General features: G+C 39.6%; 1 protein-coding gene across 7 annotated transcripts in view; it reads left to right on the top strand.

The window, feature by feature from the left end:
* The window catches only part of tcf12 (transcription factor 12), a 116,906-nt gene that overhangs the window by 18,515 nt on the left and 79,175 nt on the right, over positions 1-19,216 (top strand). For 4 of the 7 annotated variants that reach the window (XM_079867230.1, XM_079867232.1, XM_079867231.1 and 1 more), the window contains exon 4: positions 9,457-9,530. The exons of the other annotated variants lie outside the window; for them this stretch is intronic. In XM_079867230.1, the coding sequence (XP_079723356.1) occupies positions 9,457-9,530 (74 nt within the window). The remainder of the gene's footprint in view (positions 1-9,456; positions 9,531-19,216) is intronic. 7 annotated transcript variants of the gene reach the window in all.

Here is a 19,216-nt window from a genome sequence, read left to right on the forward strand (position 1 = left end):
TTTTTTGTAAAGTTAAGTTTAATAAGTTATGGGTGGGTTTAGGGAAAGGTTTGGGGTTAGGTTCCTTTCCCATCAAGCACCATATTGGATGAAGAAGAAACTGCACAAACTTCATTCATGTGCAGCAGACACACGAGGAAAAATGAAGGGAGCACACCATAGTTGTGTATTCTAAACGTGTTAATGTCTTTAAGCCATGCAATGGATTAGGTAGGCTAGCCATTTATTTCAAAACTTAATTAACCAAGCGTCTAAAAACCCTCCAAACAAGGGATTTTACTGAACAGAAGAACTACTTGTGTAAACGCCACAATAAAAATACATAAACAAGTAATAATGTCCTGATTGATGAGTGATGATCTTCCAGGGCTGTTTTAGCTAAGCGTTCCTATTAAGTGGCACATTGTAAATCAAGACCTGTCAATCTAAGCGATCAAACCAATCCAAGCACTCTCCAGCTGTAAAACCGTGTCTGATTGTCCCTATCCACTATCCTCACCCACCATACCCGAGATCCAATTTCAATTGGTTGATCTTCCAAATGACGTTGGGAAACACTGCGCCATAACAATGACGCGTTCGGATCCCGGAAGTCCTATAGCTTTAGCCAATCAGCATATCATATCACTCCGTTATTTACGCACTTGTTTTATGTTGTGTTTGGGCTTGTTTGAGATGTATATAGCCTATATATATGATATTAAGTAGATGTATGAAAATTAGGGCTGGACCCGAATATTCGAATAATCGTTCGGTGGGTTGGTATTCGATTTGAAAATTTGACATTCGAATATTATTCGACTCACTGGCTGCGTGGCGTGTCCGTTTTTATTTCGGCTCCCATGTTAACAGGTTGGAGTTTGCACACTGCCTGCGTGAAACATGCGTCTCAGGCGCGGCTCGAGCCACGCGGAAAACGCGTGCATGCTAGAAATAGAACTGACGCCAGGAGTGTTCTCTGGCTAGAGCGCAGAACAGCGGAGTTTGTATGGACCGAAGTGCATGTCTGAGCTTGTGTTTTGGGTTAAGCTGCGTTGCTTTGACATTGTGGAAAATAGAATAATAGAAACAAAATGTATTAGCCTTTTTACCCATTATTATCAATCTAAATTAATCTCGTTTTTAATTTAACTTAATTTCGTTTTTCTTTATTTAAATTTCGTTTTTCTTTATTTAAATTTCATTTTTTCTTTATTTAAATTTCGTTTTTCTTTATTTAAATTTCGTTTTTTCTTTATTTCAATTTCGTTGTTCTTTATTTCAATTTCGTTTTTTTTTAATTTAAATCTACCCTTTACTGTATCAGTAATTTGTTAGTCAGAAAAATATTAGACTACCTTAAAAGTATTGCTTAAGTTAACAGACTGTGTGCGTTTTATATCACTAGTGCAGTGTCCGTTTTCGGAGAATATAAGCCCTGCCCGCGTGAGGCGCGCTGCTTTCCGCTCGCACTGTTCTGTAGTTTACTAAAAGTTTAAATTCTGAATGTGTGGCATCTCACGTGTCCATCTATCTTGCACCAAATGCGACACTGCACTCCCTTGTGAAGTCGATTGGATGAACGGTTCTCGAAATAATAATAATGCAAACGGACAGACAGACACATAGAGAATACTGCCTTTATTAAAGAGAAGAATATGTTCAGCCCCCTCTCTCCGAAGCTTCGAATATTCGATGTTCATTACTACCGAAGCTTCGAAGCTCAAAAAATGGTATTCGGAACAGCCCTAATGAAAATAGAGCACTTCTAATATGTCAGCAAGTCTAAAAGCATTCATTTTTGGGGATTAATAACATCCCTAATATGGACAATTAGGCTATACGTGACACACCGTCACAATTTTTTTTCAATCTCTGTCTTCTCATATTATGAGAAAGAACAAGATGTTGTTGGGGAGAAGTGTCTTGCTTACAATGAAGCCGTAACACTGGCCCTTGAGAAGATGCACTCCGACGACGTGGAAGTTAAGTTGAACATGTTTTAAATGACAAGTCATGTTTGAGGTCGCACGTCACCTTTTTCTGGTCATTCTTTACCCTCTCGAAATGTTCGTGTTAGCGATCCGTCACTGTGTGATTTCTCAGACTAGCTGACTGATTCAAATTTAGTCAACCAAGCCTCTTTTTGTCAACTAACAAGTCGAATATTAGGGCAGCCCTAGAATAGACACACACACAAATACCTGATTCTGCGAGTTTTCTTCACCAGTTGTTTCTGTTATGCAGGGGTGTCAAACACACGGCCTGTGGGTGCCATCCGGTGGGATGATTTGAGGAAAATTAAATTAAATGCCAAGTTAAATTAAAAAGATAATAATATTAATAATTTGAAATAATAGTAAATTCATTATTTATTATATATTCATAATATTTTAGTGTAGCAGGGCAAGTAAACACTTATTTGTTGTGTGGCATCTAATGCTTCCTTCACATGCTATCAGGAACTGGAATTATGAATTTTTCAAATTATGAATTATTCAAATTGCCTGAATTACTTCTGAAAATGTTTGTTGAAAGTGTACAAGGGACTCCAGGGGATTGTTAGGGGTCCATAGATAAATGTATTTAAAAAAAATAGCAAAAAAAATATTAAAATATATATATATATATGAAATATATATATGTTCTTTATATATGAAAATATGAAGATGTCTTTTGAGGGTTTGTGGCATCTAAAAAATTGAAACCCCCTGTATTCTATTATCATCAGTTAGCTAGTTTAATTCTTACCCTTGTGAATCTGTCCCACAGGAACCCAGGCCATTTTCCCACAGTTTGTGTGAGTTTCTCAGCAATAATCATAATGTGGACATGTTAATAAATTACAGTTCATTTATTAAACGTTAAAATATTACAGTTAATGAATTTCTCAGTTTTTTCCAAGTCTCCTCTCTTTATTAGGTACAGTATAATAGGGTGGTTATAGTTTGACTATAGTTATAAGTAAATTTCCTGTTCTTCCTTTTGTTTTACTCCCAAATGTTTACATTTAAAGCAGCATAAAGTTGATTCTGCACTGTATTAGTTTCTGAAGAGACCCCTGGTGTAACCAGACCTCTGATCCAATTCTTATCTAGCTAAATTTCCACAATACAAATCAGATGGTGGATATATATCCTGTCCGTTCATAGCCAAATCTACACCCATGCAATTTTGCATATCAAGGTTTTGGAGATTTATCAAGCTTTGAGGTTTTATAATTGTTTTCTTTTCCTCTGAATATTTTTCTAGCCACCTCCTATAGTTGTGGCACCCGTCGGTTGGTCTTATCTTATTTCAGGTGAGTGAGTGTCGTTCTGTTGTATGGTATCAGTCACACTAATGAGAGCTGAGCGGTCATCTCTCTCTCCAGAGCATGACTCAGTCCTGGGATTTCATTGCCCCTCCTGATGAGGCCAGTGAGGGAAGATGTTCCTCTCAAGCAGCCTGCGGCTGCGCTCACAACATTTATCCGCTGTGCGCTTCCTCACCACCATCACAGCTTCACCGCTGAACCCCGATGCAGTGGCCGTCTGGGCCTGTGAGGGGAATGTTTGGTTTCCCTGGAAATCTGGCATGAAGCAAATTCCACCAAACGACTCAGACCACGGGCTTTGTGATGTCACGTCTGGGGCGCTTGTTTTCGCAGCAGTGGTAGGCAACGGTCAATTGAAGTAATGAATGCGTTTCTTTTTTTTCCGGCCATCTCGTTGCCAGAGCACATAAGTGAGCCACTTGCTTCTGGAACAATTGGTACATTGCCTTTGTTTCTACCTCCCCCCCCCCCCCCCCTCCCATCACTGTGCATCTGTTGTGGAGCGATGTGGACACCTGTTCAACAATTAAAATCCAGAAGAGAGTCAGGCTGTGCCAAGAGAAATATTTGCCTCTTAGTGAAGGTTGTGTTCGTATGTGCTGCATTTGATGTGATTGGCGATCAGTTCAGCTCACTGTTACACGTGCGTTCATGATTTGCATTTCGTTAACCTTGTTAAGCACATTTCATGTAGATGCTGTTGATATGAAGGACATACGGGCATCTTAACATGGGTGTCCAATAACTGTGCAAAAATAATTATGCACATGGGTTAATGACTCTGAATCTATTTATTTCAGAAATGCACAGAAAAAGCAATTCACAGACATACTACGACTTAACTATATCTCTTGCATTATGACCATGTTTTTAAAATATACATTTTTAAATCATTTTAAAATAAAATATTTGGGGGATATACAGTAAAATCAAATATATTGCAGGGTGATACAACTGTCCTGATATCATAATGAAAAAAAATCATTAAAAGTAATTATTGTGAAAAAAGTAGCTTAGCATAATGTTGTATTATTATTTTAGATTTAAAAAAATAATTATTATTTTGTAATTTTTTTAAATCATGAACACGCTTATTTTTTCTATATTTAAAGGTGTAGTTATGCATTCTCTTATACATATTATACTCTACTTGCTTATTATACATGCAAAACTTCTCAAATATTTTGGCCGCTAAGCCTCCGATGGGTTTTATATCCCTGTGTGTAAATCCCAGCACTCCCTTCCCAACTGTATAGCCACTATGCCTTTTTGCCCCAATGCAAAACCGCTCACTCGACTAGTCTTTTTGTTATTAACACCGGCGTGCATTACTGACGGTTTTCGTCATGCATGCTTTTTTCCCTCATTAAAGCTGACACACAGGACAAAGACACTCTTAAAATCCCCAGTAATTCCATGAAAGCAAATTAGAGAAAAAGTCTCGATTAGTCTAGAAATGCAGAAGTAAAACAATGTTAAAGAAGAATCTCTCATGGTTGGCAGACGCTAAAACAGGAAAGACAAAGATTTGCTCACAAGGCAGAGCCACTGCCAAGTTAAATCCATATTTAAATCCTTCTCTGGACGGGAGCTGCATGTAAATGAATGCTCTTTGGCATCGTGCTCGAGCGCAGAATCCACGGCAGTTAGGTCGGGATGCCTATGCGTGCATAATTTGCATTTATTTTGGAGCTAATTTTCATAATTAAGCATAAAAAATTACGCCTCCGAAATAATTATAAAGATGAGCTATATGATGCACGTATAGCTGCCGATGCTGGGGAAGAGCGAGCTGAGAGCCTTGATTTTCTTGGAGTTTGATTATACTTGTGCAATTAGTGAATACCCTGCTGAAGACTCCAGATGAAGCAGGATCTGATGTTGGTAGCTTATAACAGATTCTGCACTCAAAAAAGTAGTTTGTTCAATGAACTTAATTAAGGAAAACTTTTCCACGCAATTAGATTAGATCCGTACAGCAAGACTAAAACAAGTTCATTTGAACAAATAATGTTTTGTTGAGCCAACTTAACAGATTTAAGTTCCTATGTTAAATAATAACTTGCAGCAACATGTTAGTTTGCTAAAGATAATTACGCGTATTATTATTATTATTATTATTACATGTAACATATGAAATGAACAAATTAGAAGAGACTGTTTCAATACTGGCATTAGCACAGCTATTTCTCATTGAGTGAAGCAAAACGCATCATGGTTGTCATGTACATTTATTTTCTCATAAGACGCCGTTTCATTCATGTACATCACAATAGGGAAGAAAAGAAAATCACTACTTCCTTTTCATGACTATAAATAGGTTTATCTTTTCAGCATCAGCTAAAAGGGTAAAAGCCAATTTGATTAGTCAAAGTATTTTACTGTCATGTTCACTAGATAGTAAGCTATCCTCACTACACTACACACTTTTAAACATGTTCAAAGGCGTTTCTGAATTTTTGGCCTTCAGCAAATCATTTAAAGGAAGTCGTACTGTATGTTCAGCTGGGGAATGGGAATTGGGAATACGTGAGCATATTGGTTGTGTGAGCTGCTGTGATTTGGCCACCGGCTCTGCAGCAGTAATGTTTCACACTAGGCGAGTGGGAAGAGTGTGTGTTTTATAAACCTCTCACACATGGACTGTAGGGCAGACTACTGGTATAAAAGTGATGAATGGCCGTTAAGAAAAGCTATAGAGGCAGGTGAAGCTCTGCACTGCTAGACTGGCTCAAGTAAAAAGAACAGTTGTAAATAAGCCATTCGGGAAATGGCAAGTTTTTCAATCACCGACCTTGACGTAGAACATCTCATGACATCGGTCCTCAGTGATTTGGCAGATGGTTAAATTGAGCAGCTGACTCATAACACACTAAACCACAGAAAGGAGGAGGCTGTTTCTCTCTCTCTCTCTCTCTCTCTCTCTCTCTCTCTCTCTCTCTCTCTCTCTCTCTCTCTCTCTCTCTCACTCACACACACACACACACACACACACACACACACACACACACACACACACACACACACACACACACTCTCTTTCTGTTTCTCTATATGAAACCTGTCAGAGTTAGCTTGTTATACCCAGCACTTCTCATATGAGCAAGATTATTTGTTTATTTGACATTTATATTAGACATGCTGATTTGATAATTTTTGCAGGAATAAAACTGATGGCTAGTCATAAATATATATACGAAATTCCTCAATGGACCTCAGAGAGGAACTTCCCTATGAGGTAATTTCCTCTGTTTAAAATACTAAACACATGTCTCCCCTTTTACACATTCCAGCTCTGACACTGAATGAATTACACCTCCCAGCCTCATATCTGCCTCGTAATCTAATGTTTGCTCTTGTTTCCCATTTATTTAGTTTTTTTTTTCTTGTGCTCTGATTATAAGTCTTAATATGTGACCTAAAATATGACCCTGTTTAACTAATATTGTGTCAGAAATATTTTCCTTCATATCACCAAAACACTATCCAGAAACATGCTATTTTATTGAAGTACTGTACACATTTTTTACGGGATGTGTTAAATGAGAGAAAAACCCTTGTCTGAGTTTAAAAGGCCCCTGTGGTGACTGTCCTGCTCTACACACACAACTCTGGTCTGTGTACACCGTCTCTGGCATTAGATCAGACCACACACACACACACACACACACACGCACGTGCCTTTTTTAACTTGAAGCTATTTTTGTGCCTCTTTTAATCATGTGAGGGCAGAAATTGTGTATAAGATAGGCCTATATTGGATGGATAAATTGATAGAAAGAGAAAGAAAGATAGATGGATGGAAAAGGATTGGAAGAAAGGGAAATAAAAGAAAGATGAGTGGATTAATTAAAAGAAAGGGAAAGAAAGAAGGATGGATGAGTGCATAGAATGCAGGAAGGATACATGAATGGATGGATGTAAGAAAAGAGATAAAAGATGGATGAATGGAAAAAGGATAGATATAGTAAGAAGGAAGGATAGATGGGTGAATTGATGATGGGAGAAAGAAAGAGAGAGAGAGAGGGGGAGAACGAGTGATGGTAGGAAAAAGAAATGATAGATGGAAGGAAAGAAAGAAAAAGGATGATAAGAAATAAAAAATAAATGACAGATGAATGGATAGGAAAGAAAGGGAAGTATGCATGTATGTACATATAAATAGATTAGTAAACAGCAATCAAACTTTCTGTGTGTGTGTGTGTAAATAATTTGTTATTTACTTTATGCAAATGTTCATTTGATAGTGATTTCAGTTTATATCACGCTCAGCCATGCACTGCAAAGATCACTTACAGTTTTGCATATGGTCGACATTATTATGAAAATAACACACACATTTATACATTGATATGCTTTTTTAACCCTCTGCTCAGCGTCAGTGTTTAAGATCACCATAATTCCCCCCGATTGTTTACTCGCATTTGATCCATGTTATAATGGGCTGGAATCAGATAAAAAAGAATTGTTGAAATGACAAACATGGATTATCAATAGTGTAGAGAGATATTGATGTTTTCTTCCTCTGCAATTTTGAGGCCCGTACACGAGACTGAAGAGCGGAATGTTGTTACCTGCACAATAATATTGGCTCAAACAGCCTGAAGAAGCCAGAAATCATATATCTTTACCCAACAGCCTCAGCCAAATTTAATTTTCAAAGCCAGATATTGTTTTTGTTCATCACACACCAGATGTTGAATCAAGTCAATTGCGTCAACTTTACGTTTTTATTTATTTATCCGTTTCTGTGTTTTCTGCGGCTGTCTTTTGAAACGAGAGGCATTGTAAAATATGAGGTTTATCAAACTTTCAGCGCTCAGCTATTTTGATGAGCTTCGGCAATACATCACTGACAACTCCGAGCGGCCCGGCTGCACCGGCACAGACTCGTCAGCGCGGGAAAGGGAGCGATGCGTTTTTTGATAGTGATTTATGTGAAGCAAAATAAATGACGCGCCATGGCCGGCTTGTAAAGTGCAGCGCTTGAATGGAAGCGTAGCGGATTAACGGCTCCGCTGCTTTCTTTCTTTACTCCTGCCAAGAGAGCCATGCTGGACACGACCACGCACCATGAGCTCAACATTTCCACTCCTCACGTGGACTGTAGTGTCAACCATTGGCCCTGGAAAGCGTTTTCATAAGTCCAGCAGAGAATGAATGATGATGGGAAGTGCTGACCCCTCCCCCATTTTCTTTTAAGAAAATACATGCAATTGAATTGTCAGTCAGTGAATGCATTAGTAAATAATATATGATATCATTTAGTTCCACTAAAATGCAGCAGAATACAGCAGAACGCTGCACTGTGACCATTTAAAGTTTCACCTGGTGTATTATTTTCTAGTGTTTTATATTATCAACATGTTTCATTAGATTTAAACTTGGAAGTTTGCTGATGTTGATCAGTCTCATAAATACAGACATCAGTAATGCGTCATATACACTGCAGTGTTGGTTTACTGTGAGGGAACGTAGTACCTTTAATTAAAGGGATAGTTCACCCAAAAATGAAATCAAGTTGTTCCAAATCTGTATGAGTTCCTTTCTTCTGCAGCTATTTTTTAATTAGTCTGTATAGCCTTCATTTACTTTTATTTCAGATTTTTTTGTCATTTTAATACTCCAGCTTAAACCTATTTATTTAATTTAGTTGCCAAGGAAACATTTTCTAATTTTCAAGTTTTTAGACTTATACTTTACTTTATTTTTAAGGTTTAGTTTTAGTCAACAATTTAAAGTTATGTTCTTTTATCTTCTTTTATCAAGTTGTTTGGCAGAAGAAAGTTTTTTTTCAGAAGAAAGATTTGGAGTGCAAATAAATCTTTTATTTTTGAGGCATGTTTTTCTTTCTAAAAATACCTAAGAAACTCTCTATCAAACAACCATTTATATTCGTTTCAAACTATATATAATTCTATTCACATAGATATATGGATCCGTGTACAAGATTGATTTAGTTCTTATTGCATTATTTTTTTTTATAAAATATACTAAATTAATGGTATATCAACAGCCCAAATAATAATACGAAATAATTTATTTTAATTTGAAGCAACCTGATGAACAATTTTTTTTTTTTATTGATGTCTGTGGTTGTCGCTGTGTTAAGGTTGTATTGGGTGGGCATTGATGGAGTTGTGAATCTGTTTTTTGGACAGGTATGGATGAAAGGACAAGCCAAGCATCATGGGCCTCAGGTGGCCAGTCCAGCCCGTCCTTTGAGTCCTCTAGGGTAAGACCGGTCTTGCCTCGTCTCGCCTCACCTCAACTCGCCACATACACACACACACACAACAGCTAATGCGATGACAACACTACGGTGCATTTCCATTTGTCCAGTTCAGAGTTATCTGTCCTCAGCAAAATGAAACATTAGTGTCTGATTTGCTTACAGGCTTTCTATTACCATAATATCACTACTGAGAGTGAGTCCATTTCCTCCAAAATTATTTTAGAAAGACACCGCATCTGTAGGCTTATGATGGTAGATGCGCTCACTATACATACTGATAAGAAGAAACATAATCGTTTTAATAAAATATAATAAACTGTGAAGATGTTTCACGCAGGGTCTTCTGGGAACATTTTTCACCGTAAATTTTAAGGTAACTTGTGTTTTTACTTAACAAGACAATGTACTTGGTAAGATACCGTAAGGTGGAACACTACAGGTGGGGACTGTAAGCTGTAATGTTTTGTAAAGAAGTCTCTCATGCTTACCCAGGCTGCAATTATTTTGAAAACGGTAATATTGTCAAATATTGTTGCAATTTAAAATAATCTATTTCTCTATTTCAATATATTTTAAAATCTAATTCATTCCTCTGATGGCAAAGTTGAATTTTCAGCATCATTTACTCCAATCTTCACTTGATCCTTCAGAAATCGTTCTAATATGCTGATATTATCAATGTTGAAAACAGTTGTGCAGCTTAATATTTTTGTGGATACATTTTTGATTAATAGAAAGCATTTATTTGAAATAGATTTTTTTTTGTATCAGTGTTAACAGTTTCTTTGCAGTCGTTTATCAATCTAACGATCTTTGCTGAATAAATGTATTCATTTATTCAAACCCCCTAGCTTTTGAACGGTGTATTTTCACCATAAATTATAAATTCATACTTATAAAAAACATCTTTTATAACTTAATTTTAAAAATAAAACGACATGTATTGTCATAATAAATTGATTGTATTTTTACCATATATTTTACAATAACAGTGATGAGGACTTTATTTAATATTCAATAGTAGGGCTGGTCGATATAACTATAATTATTAAAAATAATAAAAATATAAATTCCCTCAATACAATTATAACAAAAGTTCAATAAATGTTCAATATAATGTTTATGTGCCAAAAGTGGAACGAACCAGCGCTACTCGTTTGATCTGTGCCACACAGAACATTTATCAGCTCGGCTCAAACCACAGCGCAGCTCGAGCTTACTAGAGCAGATGCGTTTACTCGCTGATCAGTCTCGATCACACGACCACTAAACAGCGCTGTGAAATCCAGTGAGAAGCGCTTCAATTCAGCGAAGAACACAATTGTCTCTGTGATTTTGAACAGATTAAAACCAGATGAAAAACCATGAACGATACAGTCAGAAGGCTTTTCAATTTTCAAATCACTGTAATTTACCATAGATTTACTGTAGTAACACGAACTGTAGGATATTCATATCAAATTTTATTATATTATAAATGTAGATGTATTAAATGTATTAAATGAGTAATAGAATATAATTACTGTATTTTTTGTTTTTAAGCTTTAGCATTTGTGCCTTTTGTATTTATACTAAATGAATTTAGGCTACTGTTTTTCAGAACAAATACCGTGTAGTTACATTCTACTATAGTAGTAAGGTGCCATATGTGTGGTTTTACATATGGTTATTTGATCTAAATGCATGATATCTAGCTTCTGTCAAATGTTCATTTCTGAGAGACATGATATGTTATATTATTAATTTTGCACCCTGCAATGCAAACTGTGCCATATATATACAGTGGTCAGAATTATTTGCCCCCTTGGTAAATATGATCAAAGATGGCTGTAAAAAATAAATCTGCATTATTAATCCTTTTGATATTTTATTAAAAAAATTAGCCAAAATCTAAGCTTTCATTGAAGTTAAAGAATTGAAAGTGGGGGGAAAATGACATTATGAAATAAATCTTTTTCTCCAAAACACGTTGGGAAAAATTATTTGCCCTTCTTTTATTAAATACTTTCTGCAATATAATATAACAGCTCTGAGTCTTCTCCTATAATGCCTGATGAGTTTGGAGAACACCTGACAAGAGATCAGAGACCATTCCTCCATACAGAATCTCTCCAGATCCTTCAGATTCTCAGATCCATGTTGGATCCTTCTCTTCCTGTATGAACCAAACCCATCTTAAGTGTTTGCTGCCAAAAAAGCTATTTTTTTTGTTTAATCTGTCCGTAGAACCCGTCCCGTTTGAAGTTCCAGTAGTGTCAGTTACTTTTCAAACGTTCTGTGGACAGATGGAACAAAAAAAAAAAGAGCTTTTTGGCAGCTAACACTTAAGATGGGTTTGGTTCATTCAGGGATATGAATGAATGATATAAAATGAAATACTCTGCTGTATCTTTAATGCTGTGGGCCTAATTTTCTGCCAGAGGTCCTGGACATCTTGTTACATCTTGATACATGGCATCATGGATTCGATCAAATACCAGCAGATAAAAAATCAAAACCTGACAACCTCTGCTAGAAATCTTATAATGGGCCATGTTTCGATCTTCCAACAGGGCAGTGATCCAAAAACAAACATCAAAATCAAAAGAAAAATGGGTCACTGAGCACAACCCCCCCCCCCCCAAAAAAGGAAAAAGAAGGTTGCAAAAAGTATTTAATAAAAGGGGGCAAATAATTGTTCCTAATGTATTTTGGAGAAAAACATTTATTTCATAATGTGATTTCCTCCCACTTTCAATTCTTTTACTTAAATAAAAGTTTAGATTTTTGCATTTTTTTTTAAATACAATATCAAAAGGATAAACAATGCACATTGATTTTTTTATAGCCATCTTTGATCATATTTACCAAGGGGGAAAATGATTCTGATCAGCAATGTACATGCCATCAAAGTCAGGCAACACAAACCTGTTTCAGAATTTGAATCACCCGTTAACATGCTGAAACTAAGAAATACATTTTTCTATTAAGATATTTATTTTGTTAAAGTCATCCTGTAGTCAATACTTTTGTCCCTTAAAACCCATCTTTGATCACCAAGATTACATATTTAAACCTTTTTTCCTAGAAAAAAAAAATCGTCTTGCCTTAAAATAGCTTGAATGCAACCGTGCCTCATTTAGTATACGCGGTTCTATGAATATGCAAATTAGCCCCACCTCCACTCACTCACACCAGCTCAGGGATCCACTCGTTGATGATCATACGTTGACGTGATTGGTTACAAGATAGTTTGTGATGCGTTTTTGAGACTGTCTTTGGTTCACTGCGGTTTTAAGGAGAAAATACTTATGAATTTGCACAAGGTTTGTCTTAAAACATATTAAAAACACCACATAGACATATAAACAAAATTAAAGTCCGCATGAACCGGAAGTTGCAAACGACTTTTCTCCAGTGTTGTGACGTATTTCCCAGTGAAACGGAATATTGAACAGAGGGCAGGGTTTTACTCCAGCGCTCCTCCTCTCCATCTCTCACTCATAGCAGACTAACGGTTTGAGGGGAGTGGTTAAGCGTTTCCCAACCCAAGCCGTCAAACCTACATCATCAGAGAAGGAACGCCATTCCAGACCGGAAGTAACTTTTCAGACTTTGATTAAAGATTACGACGGCAAACAATTTTTTTCTGTGTATTAACTTGCACGGATTAATTTTTCACCACAAGACCAGTAATATGCGCTAACAAAGTAAATAGGGTCAATTTTGATTTCAGTTGGACTTTAAAAGCTTGATTTCACCACAGGGGGACTTGAAACTGAAAAGCATTTTACTTAAGTTTACTCATACATATTTTTGACGTAGACATTTTTTTTATCATTATAAATGTTTTGAATATTCTACCTCAGATTTATAAAATGTTCACCTGTTTGGCAATTTTTTGTCATGTTCTGAAAATAAATTTTAAAACCACAATTGACGGTCTGGTTTCTACAACTTTCACTCAGGAGCAAAAATCTAACTTTAAACTGCCTTTTGACATTTATCAGCTGATATAAAAATAAATTATCCATTTGGCCATGTCACCCAACCCTAGCAAACAACAATTTTTTATAACAGAAAGTTGTCTGAGAGGTGCCCAAATTAGAAGAAATTCACTCATAACTAAGTTCTTGTTTTTCATTTGCCCCCATTTCCTTAGTGCCATTCTGTAAAATGTTCTCCGGCTTTTCTTTATTTTTTCTTAATGACTATTGAGAAGCATTATAGAGCAGCTGCTCCACTCAAAGAGCACACTAAAGAAAATATCTTTTTGTCCTGCAAAATCAAAAAAGGAAATGTTTTTGTTTATTCGGTTTGTTAGAAGAGACAGATGAAAGTGCACGTGCAGCCTACTTGACGTTATGATTATATGTTAGTAGTAGTCATGACAAATAACAAATGGTTGAAGTTTTTCCATGCTCGGCGTGTGTGACTGAACCCAGTTGGTGCAGGAAGCATTGATGCATTTCATTCCATAAGCTCAGAATCAGATTGATTTTCATGCATGCAAATGAAATTCACCTCATCAAAATAAGAAAAAAAATCAACCGTGGTTGTGATTTTTATTTTACGGTGCAACCCCAGTGCAGAGATCTCGCTTCCTATTTGTTTGTTTGTCTTTTCCACGGTGGTTTGTTCAGGGTGCCCTGTATGAATTTCATTTCATGTCAATCTCCTGTCACTTCCTATCAGAAATCAGTCAAATGTCATAGGCTCTCACACCACATTGTCTTGTTTATTTCCGATGCCCTTCCCCTCAGCACTTCTATAGGCGATGGCTGCGCCCATGGCCTGATTTGAATTATAAGACGGAGACGCATGAGATATCTTTGCTCTAGGAGCATGGAAATTAGTAGTTGTGACATTGCTGGGGATGGGATCAGAAGACAGCTGTTTGCACCTCCACAAACACACACACACACACACACACACGCACGCATCAGATAAACACAATCTAAGTGTTTAACTACACTAAAATACTGTGTGTGTCTGAGTGCTTGATTTTCCAAAGAGAAATTGGCATAAGTGTTTATCATTTACTAAGCATTTAACCTACAATTTAATCATCATAATTTCCAAGCCAGTGCCTTCAGCAAAGAATATTTGTCTCACTTATTTGCACAAATGGCCATAACTTTCCCCCTTATAGTGATGAATCTGTGTCCAATGCTGGATGGCACATTTTCAAAGTTCATCTGTTTTTTCATCATGTACATGCATCACAAATCCTATTGAAATATATAACACTACATGTGTGATATTCATTATGTACACCACCGTTCAAGAGTTTGGGGTCAATAAGATTATATTAAAAAATGTATCATTGTTTCACCCAAATGATTTGATCATTGACAATAAAAGAAATGTTTATTGAACAGCAAATCATCATATTAGAATGATTTCTGAAGGATCATGTGACAGTGACGACTGTAGTAATGATGCTGAAAATTCAGCTTTACCATCACAAGACTAAATTACATTTTAACATATTTTCAAATAGAAAAGAGTTACATTTTAATAATACAATAATCACACATCAAATAAGTTCAGCCTTGGTGAGTCATTCCAGAAACATTTACATCTTGCAGACCCCCAAACCTTTGAATGGTAATTCCTGTATATAGTGGCCACTCTGAACTGTTCTGTTCATGATCAGACTCTGGATAAAAAATTAAATAAAAAATAAACTTTTTTGGATGTCAGCAGTACGCAGACCACCAACTGTTGTTTTACTCACATTCAATGCATAATGAATGTGCACCAGGCAGCGCAATGAGACATTTTTGTTTAGTTATGGTTTTTGACGAAGGTCAAATTAAATGAGGAAAAGCACTGTGAAAAAATTCTATACGGTAATCATAGACGTTCCTATCCGGACATGATTAGATTTCTCACAGGACCCCAGAGTTAGACGAAAACCAGCGGGTAATTTGCTACATAATTTTTTAGAGAGAGTATGTAAGAAAAACACAGATGTCTTCAATTCGGACAGAATTAAAATCACAAAGTCTGTGTGTTAAACAGTTATAGAATTTACTTTTACAATACAACTTTTGCCTAGAATTTTGCTCAGATTTTCAGTCTGGACGTGTCTGTGCTAGTTGCTCAAAGTCAGAGCCAGAAAATCACATGTTGTATGATGGGCACAGACTCGAGCTGAGCCGATTTTAGAATACATATTGTTTTCATTTGTCACATGTCTCTTATAAACAAAGTGCATGTTTTTGTGTGAGTTTGTTGTGTTCGGAACAACTTTAATGTCTGGTCTGACCCTCAGTCATTAAGTTGTTAAAGTCCCTGTAAAGTCAAAATTAAGTATGTGTTCTGCGAGTTTGTCACACCACAGAAAAATGTGTTAGCCCCCCCAGCCAAATTTGAATGATAAAAATGCTGCTAAGTAAATAAAATAAGCGATCAAAATCTTGAAAAAAGGAGCAGTATTCTCTGCTCTCAAACGCTGGGGGCGTGTCCGCTGGCTGTGCTGAAACCACGCCCACTTGCGGGAAAGTTGACTCGCGGGCAGCGGACACGCACTGCCGATGATGGCACCAGTTGTCGGCGGGACAGGAGGAGGAAGGTCGAGGCGGGAGATAGTCGGTTCGGCCCCATTCACCAGTAACAGCGGATTATCAGTGAATCCCAGTTGTCTCAGACGAAAGTTTATAAAACTATCCTGTGTAAAATGATCACTACAGAGGCGGGTGTTGGTGGTGATCCTCAGCTCTCCATCAAGGTGGCTCTTCACAAAAATTAATCCACCTCTTCTTGATATGATCGTTTTTCGGAAATTTAAATAAGGACACCGATCTGTTTTGTAAGTGATCGCATCCAGGTAATACGCATTTCCGTGACGAAGGCATAGCTAGCTAGCAAACTGTAGGCTGCAGCCTCAGCGGCTCCAGTGCATCATCAGTATGGGCGGGGCCAGGAGCTCAGCGGCTCCAGTGCGTCATCGACAGTAGAGGCGGGGCCAGGAGCTCAGCGGCTCCAGTGCATCATCAGTAGGGGCGGGGCCAGGAGCTCAGCGGCTCCAGTGCGTCATGGACAGTAGAGGCGGAGCCAGGAGCTCAGCGGCTCCAGTGCGTCATCGACTGTAGAGGCGGGGCCAGGAGCTCAGCGGCTCCAGTGCGTCATCGACAGTAGAGGCGGGGCTAGGAGCTCAGCGGCTCCAGTGCGTCATCGACAGTAGAGGCGGGGCCAGGAGCTCAGCGGCTCCAGTGCTTCATCAGTAGGGGCGGGGCCAGGAGCTCAGCGGCTCCAGTGCGTCATTGACAGTAGAGGCGGGGCTAGGAGCTCAGCGGCTCCAGTGCGTCATCGACAGTATGGGCGGGGCTAGGAGCTCAGCGGCTCCAGTGCGTCATCGACAGTAGAGGCGGGGCTAGGAGCTCAGCGGCTCCAGTGCGTCATCGACAGTATGGGCGGGGCTAGGAGCTCAGCGGCTCCAGTGCGTCATCGACAGTAGAGGCGGAGCCAGGAGCTCAGCGGCTCCAGTGCGTCATCGACAGTAGAGGCGGGGCCAGGAGCTCAGCGGCTCCAGTGCATCATCAGTAGGGGCGGGGCCAGGAGCTCAGCGGCTCCAGTGCGTCATCGACTGTAGAGGCGGGACCAGGAGCTCAACGGCTCCAGTGCGTCATCGACAGTAGAGGCGGGGCTAGGAGCTCAGCGGCTCCAGTGCGTCATCGACAGTAGGGGCGGGGCCAGGAGCTCAGCGGCTCCAGTGCATCATCAGTAGGGGCGGGGCCAGGAGCTCAGCGGCTCCAGTGCGTCATCGACTGTAGAGGCGGGACCAGGAGCTCAACGGCTCCAGTGCGTCATCGACAGTAGAGGCGGGGCCAGGAGCTCAGCGGCTCCAGTGCATCATCAGTAGGGGCGGGGCCAGGAGCTCAGCGGCTCCAGTGCGTCATCGACTGTAGAGGCGGGACCAGGAGCTCAGCGGCTCCAGTGCGTCATCGACAGTAGAGGCGGGGCCAGGAGCTCAGCGGCTCCAGTGCATCATCAGTAGGGGCGGGGCCAGGAGCTCAGCGGCTCCAGTGCGTCATCGACTGTAGAGGCGGGACCAGGAGCTCAACGGCTCCAGTGCGTCATCGACAGTAGAGGCGGGGCCAGGAGCTCAGCGGCTACAGTGCGTCATCGACAGTAGGGGCGGGGCCAAGAGCTCAACGGCTCCAGTGCGTCATCGACAGTAGAGGCGGGGCCAGGAGCTCAGCGGCTCCAGTGCGTCATTGACAGTAGAGGCGGAGCCAGGAGCTCAGCGGCTCCAGTGCGTCATCGACAGTAGAGGCGGAGCCAGGAGCTCAGCGGCTCCAGTGCGTCATCGACAGTAGAGGCGGGGCCAGGAGCTCAGCGGCTCCAGTGCATCATCAGTAGGGGCGGGGCCAGGAGCTCAGCGGCTCCAGTGCATCATCAGTAGGGGCGGGGCCAGGAGCTCAGCGGCTCCAGTGCGTCATTGACAGTAGAGTATGATGACTTGCTTTTAAAATCTGAACAGATTTTAAAAGTTGTGTAGTGTATTCTAGCTGTAACGCTCACAAGTTACTGTTCAGACTTACTTCTTGATATTAATTGAATCGCAGAAGTGTCCATTGCTCATGGCTAACAACAAAGTTAGAAAGCTGTTGTCTGAGGTTTGATCTTATCGTGAGAATCTATTGCACAGTATTTCTGTGGTTTACCCTTAAAAAGCCACAAGAGCTTCAACAGAGCTGCAGCTGGTTGCTGTGAAGTGCCTGCTAAAGATTTAATCTGCGTCTTCATCCATCCTATTACTTTTTCACAGTCTTGCTGCACTCAGATGTCCTATCCGATAACTAAATAGAGGCTACGGCTTTTCTGTATTTCTGTGTTTCCTGCAAAGAACACAGAATCCTATCGGCTAACGTTTTCCTTGTTCTCTCGCACGGAAACTGTGAACCATTTTAAGCAGGCTCTTTTTCACAAAAGCGACTCTCTCTCCCTCCTTCTCCCTCTCTGTACGCGTGTGATTAGTGGACTGTGAACAGACTGGAGCCCCGGCTAGCTGACCTTGGCCCACAGCCAGGCATCACATCCTGGGCAGCCGTGGCTTCAGGCCTCCCATCTGACAGCCCAACCACCTCTGCCGCGCACCCCGCTGTCCCGTAATGCCTCGCTCCCGTCCATCACGCCACTATCACCCGTCCCCAACGCCTTAAAACGGCACCAGGGCATTCACCTGGGATGCGAAGGAGCATCTGAGATATTTTTTTTTCTTGAACGGAGTGCTGGTTTGCAACGTGCTAGCTATTTAAAACAGACTAACCATTCGCCGGTGACAGCGAGAGCATGCACAACAAGCCGTGCATTCAGAGATCACAAGGCAGCAGTGATTGATGATCTAATGCTCTCACTGATCGCCTCAACGTCTCATCTTCCCATCCACTGTCCTTTTCCAACACTCTGGGAGATGAGATTGGGCATTCTCGAAAGGCCAGGAAGGAAAATATGGATAATAAAGAGGTTAAAGGGATAGTTCGACCAAAAATGTACTTACCCTCATATCATTCCAAACGTATAAACACAATTGAGCTTCCACAAGAACCAGTGAGGTTTGTTCTCGCACGATAAGCAAGTAGTTGAACTTCTGTGTTTACCATATTTGATGAGCTCTATGAACATTGATCAGTGCTTTTATGTGAATAAAAGCCTAAATTAAATCCGTTAATAATATAAAACAAGACTTGGATTTA

The sequence above is a fragment of the Squalius cephalus genome (genome assembly GCF_949319135.1).
Source record: "Squalius cephalus genome assembly, chromosome: 3".
Lineage (NCBI taxonomy): Eukaryota > Metazoa > Chordata > Actinopteri > Cypriniformes > Leuciscidae > Squalius > Squalius cephalus.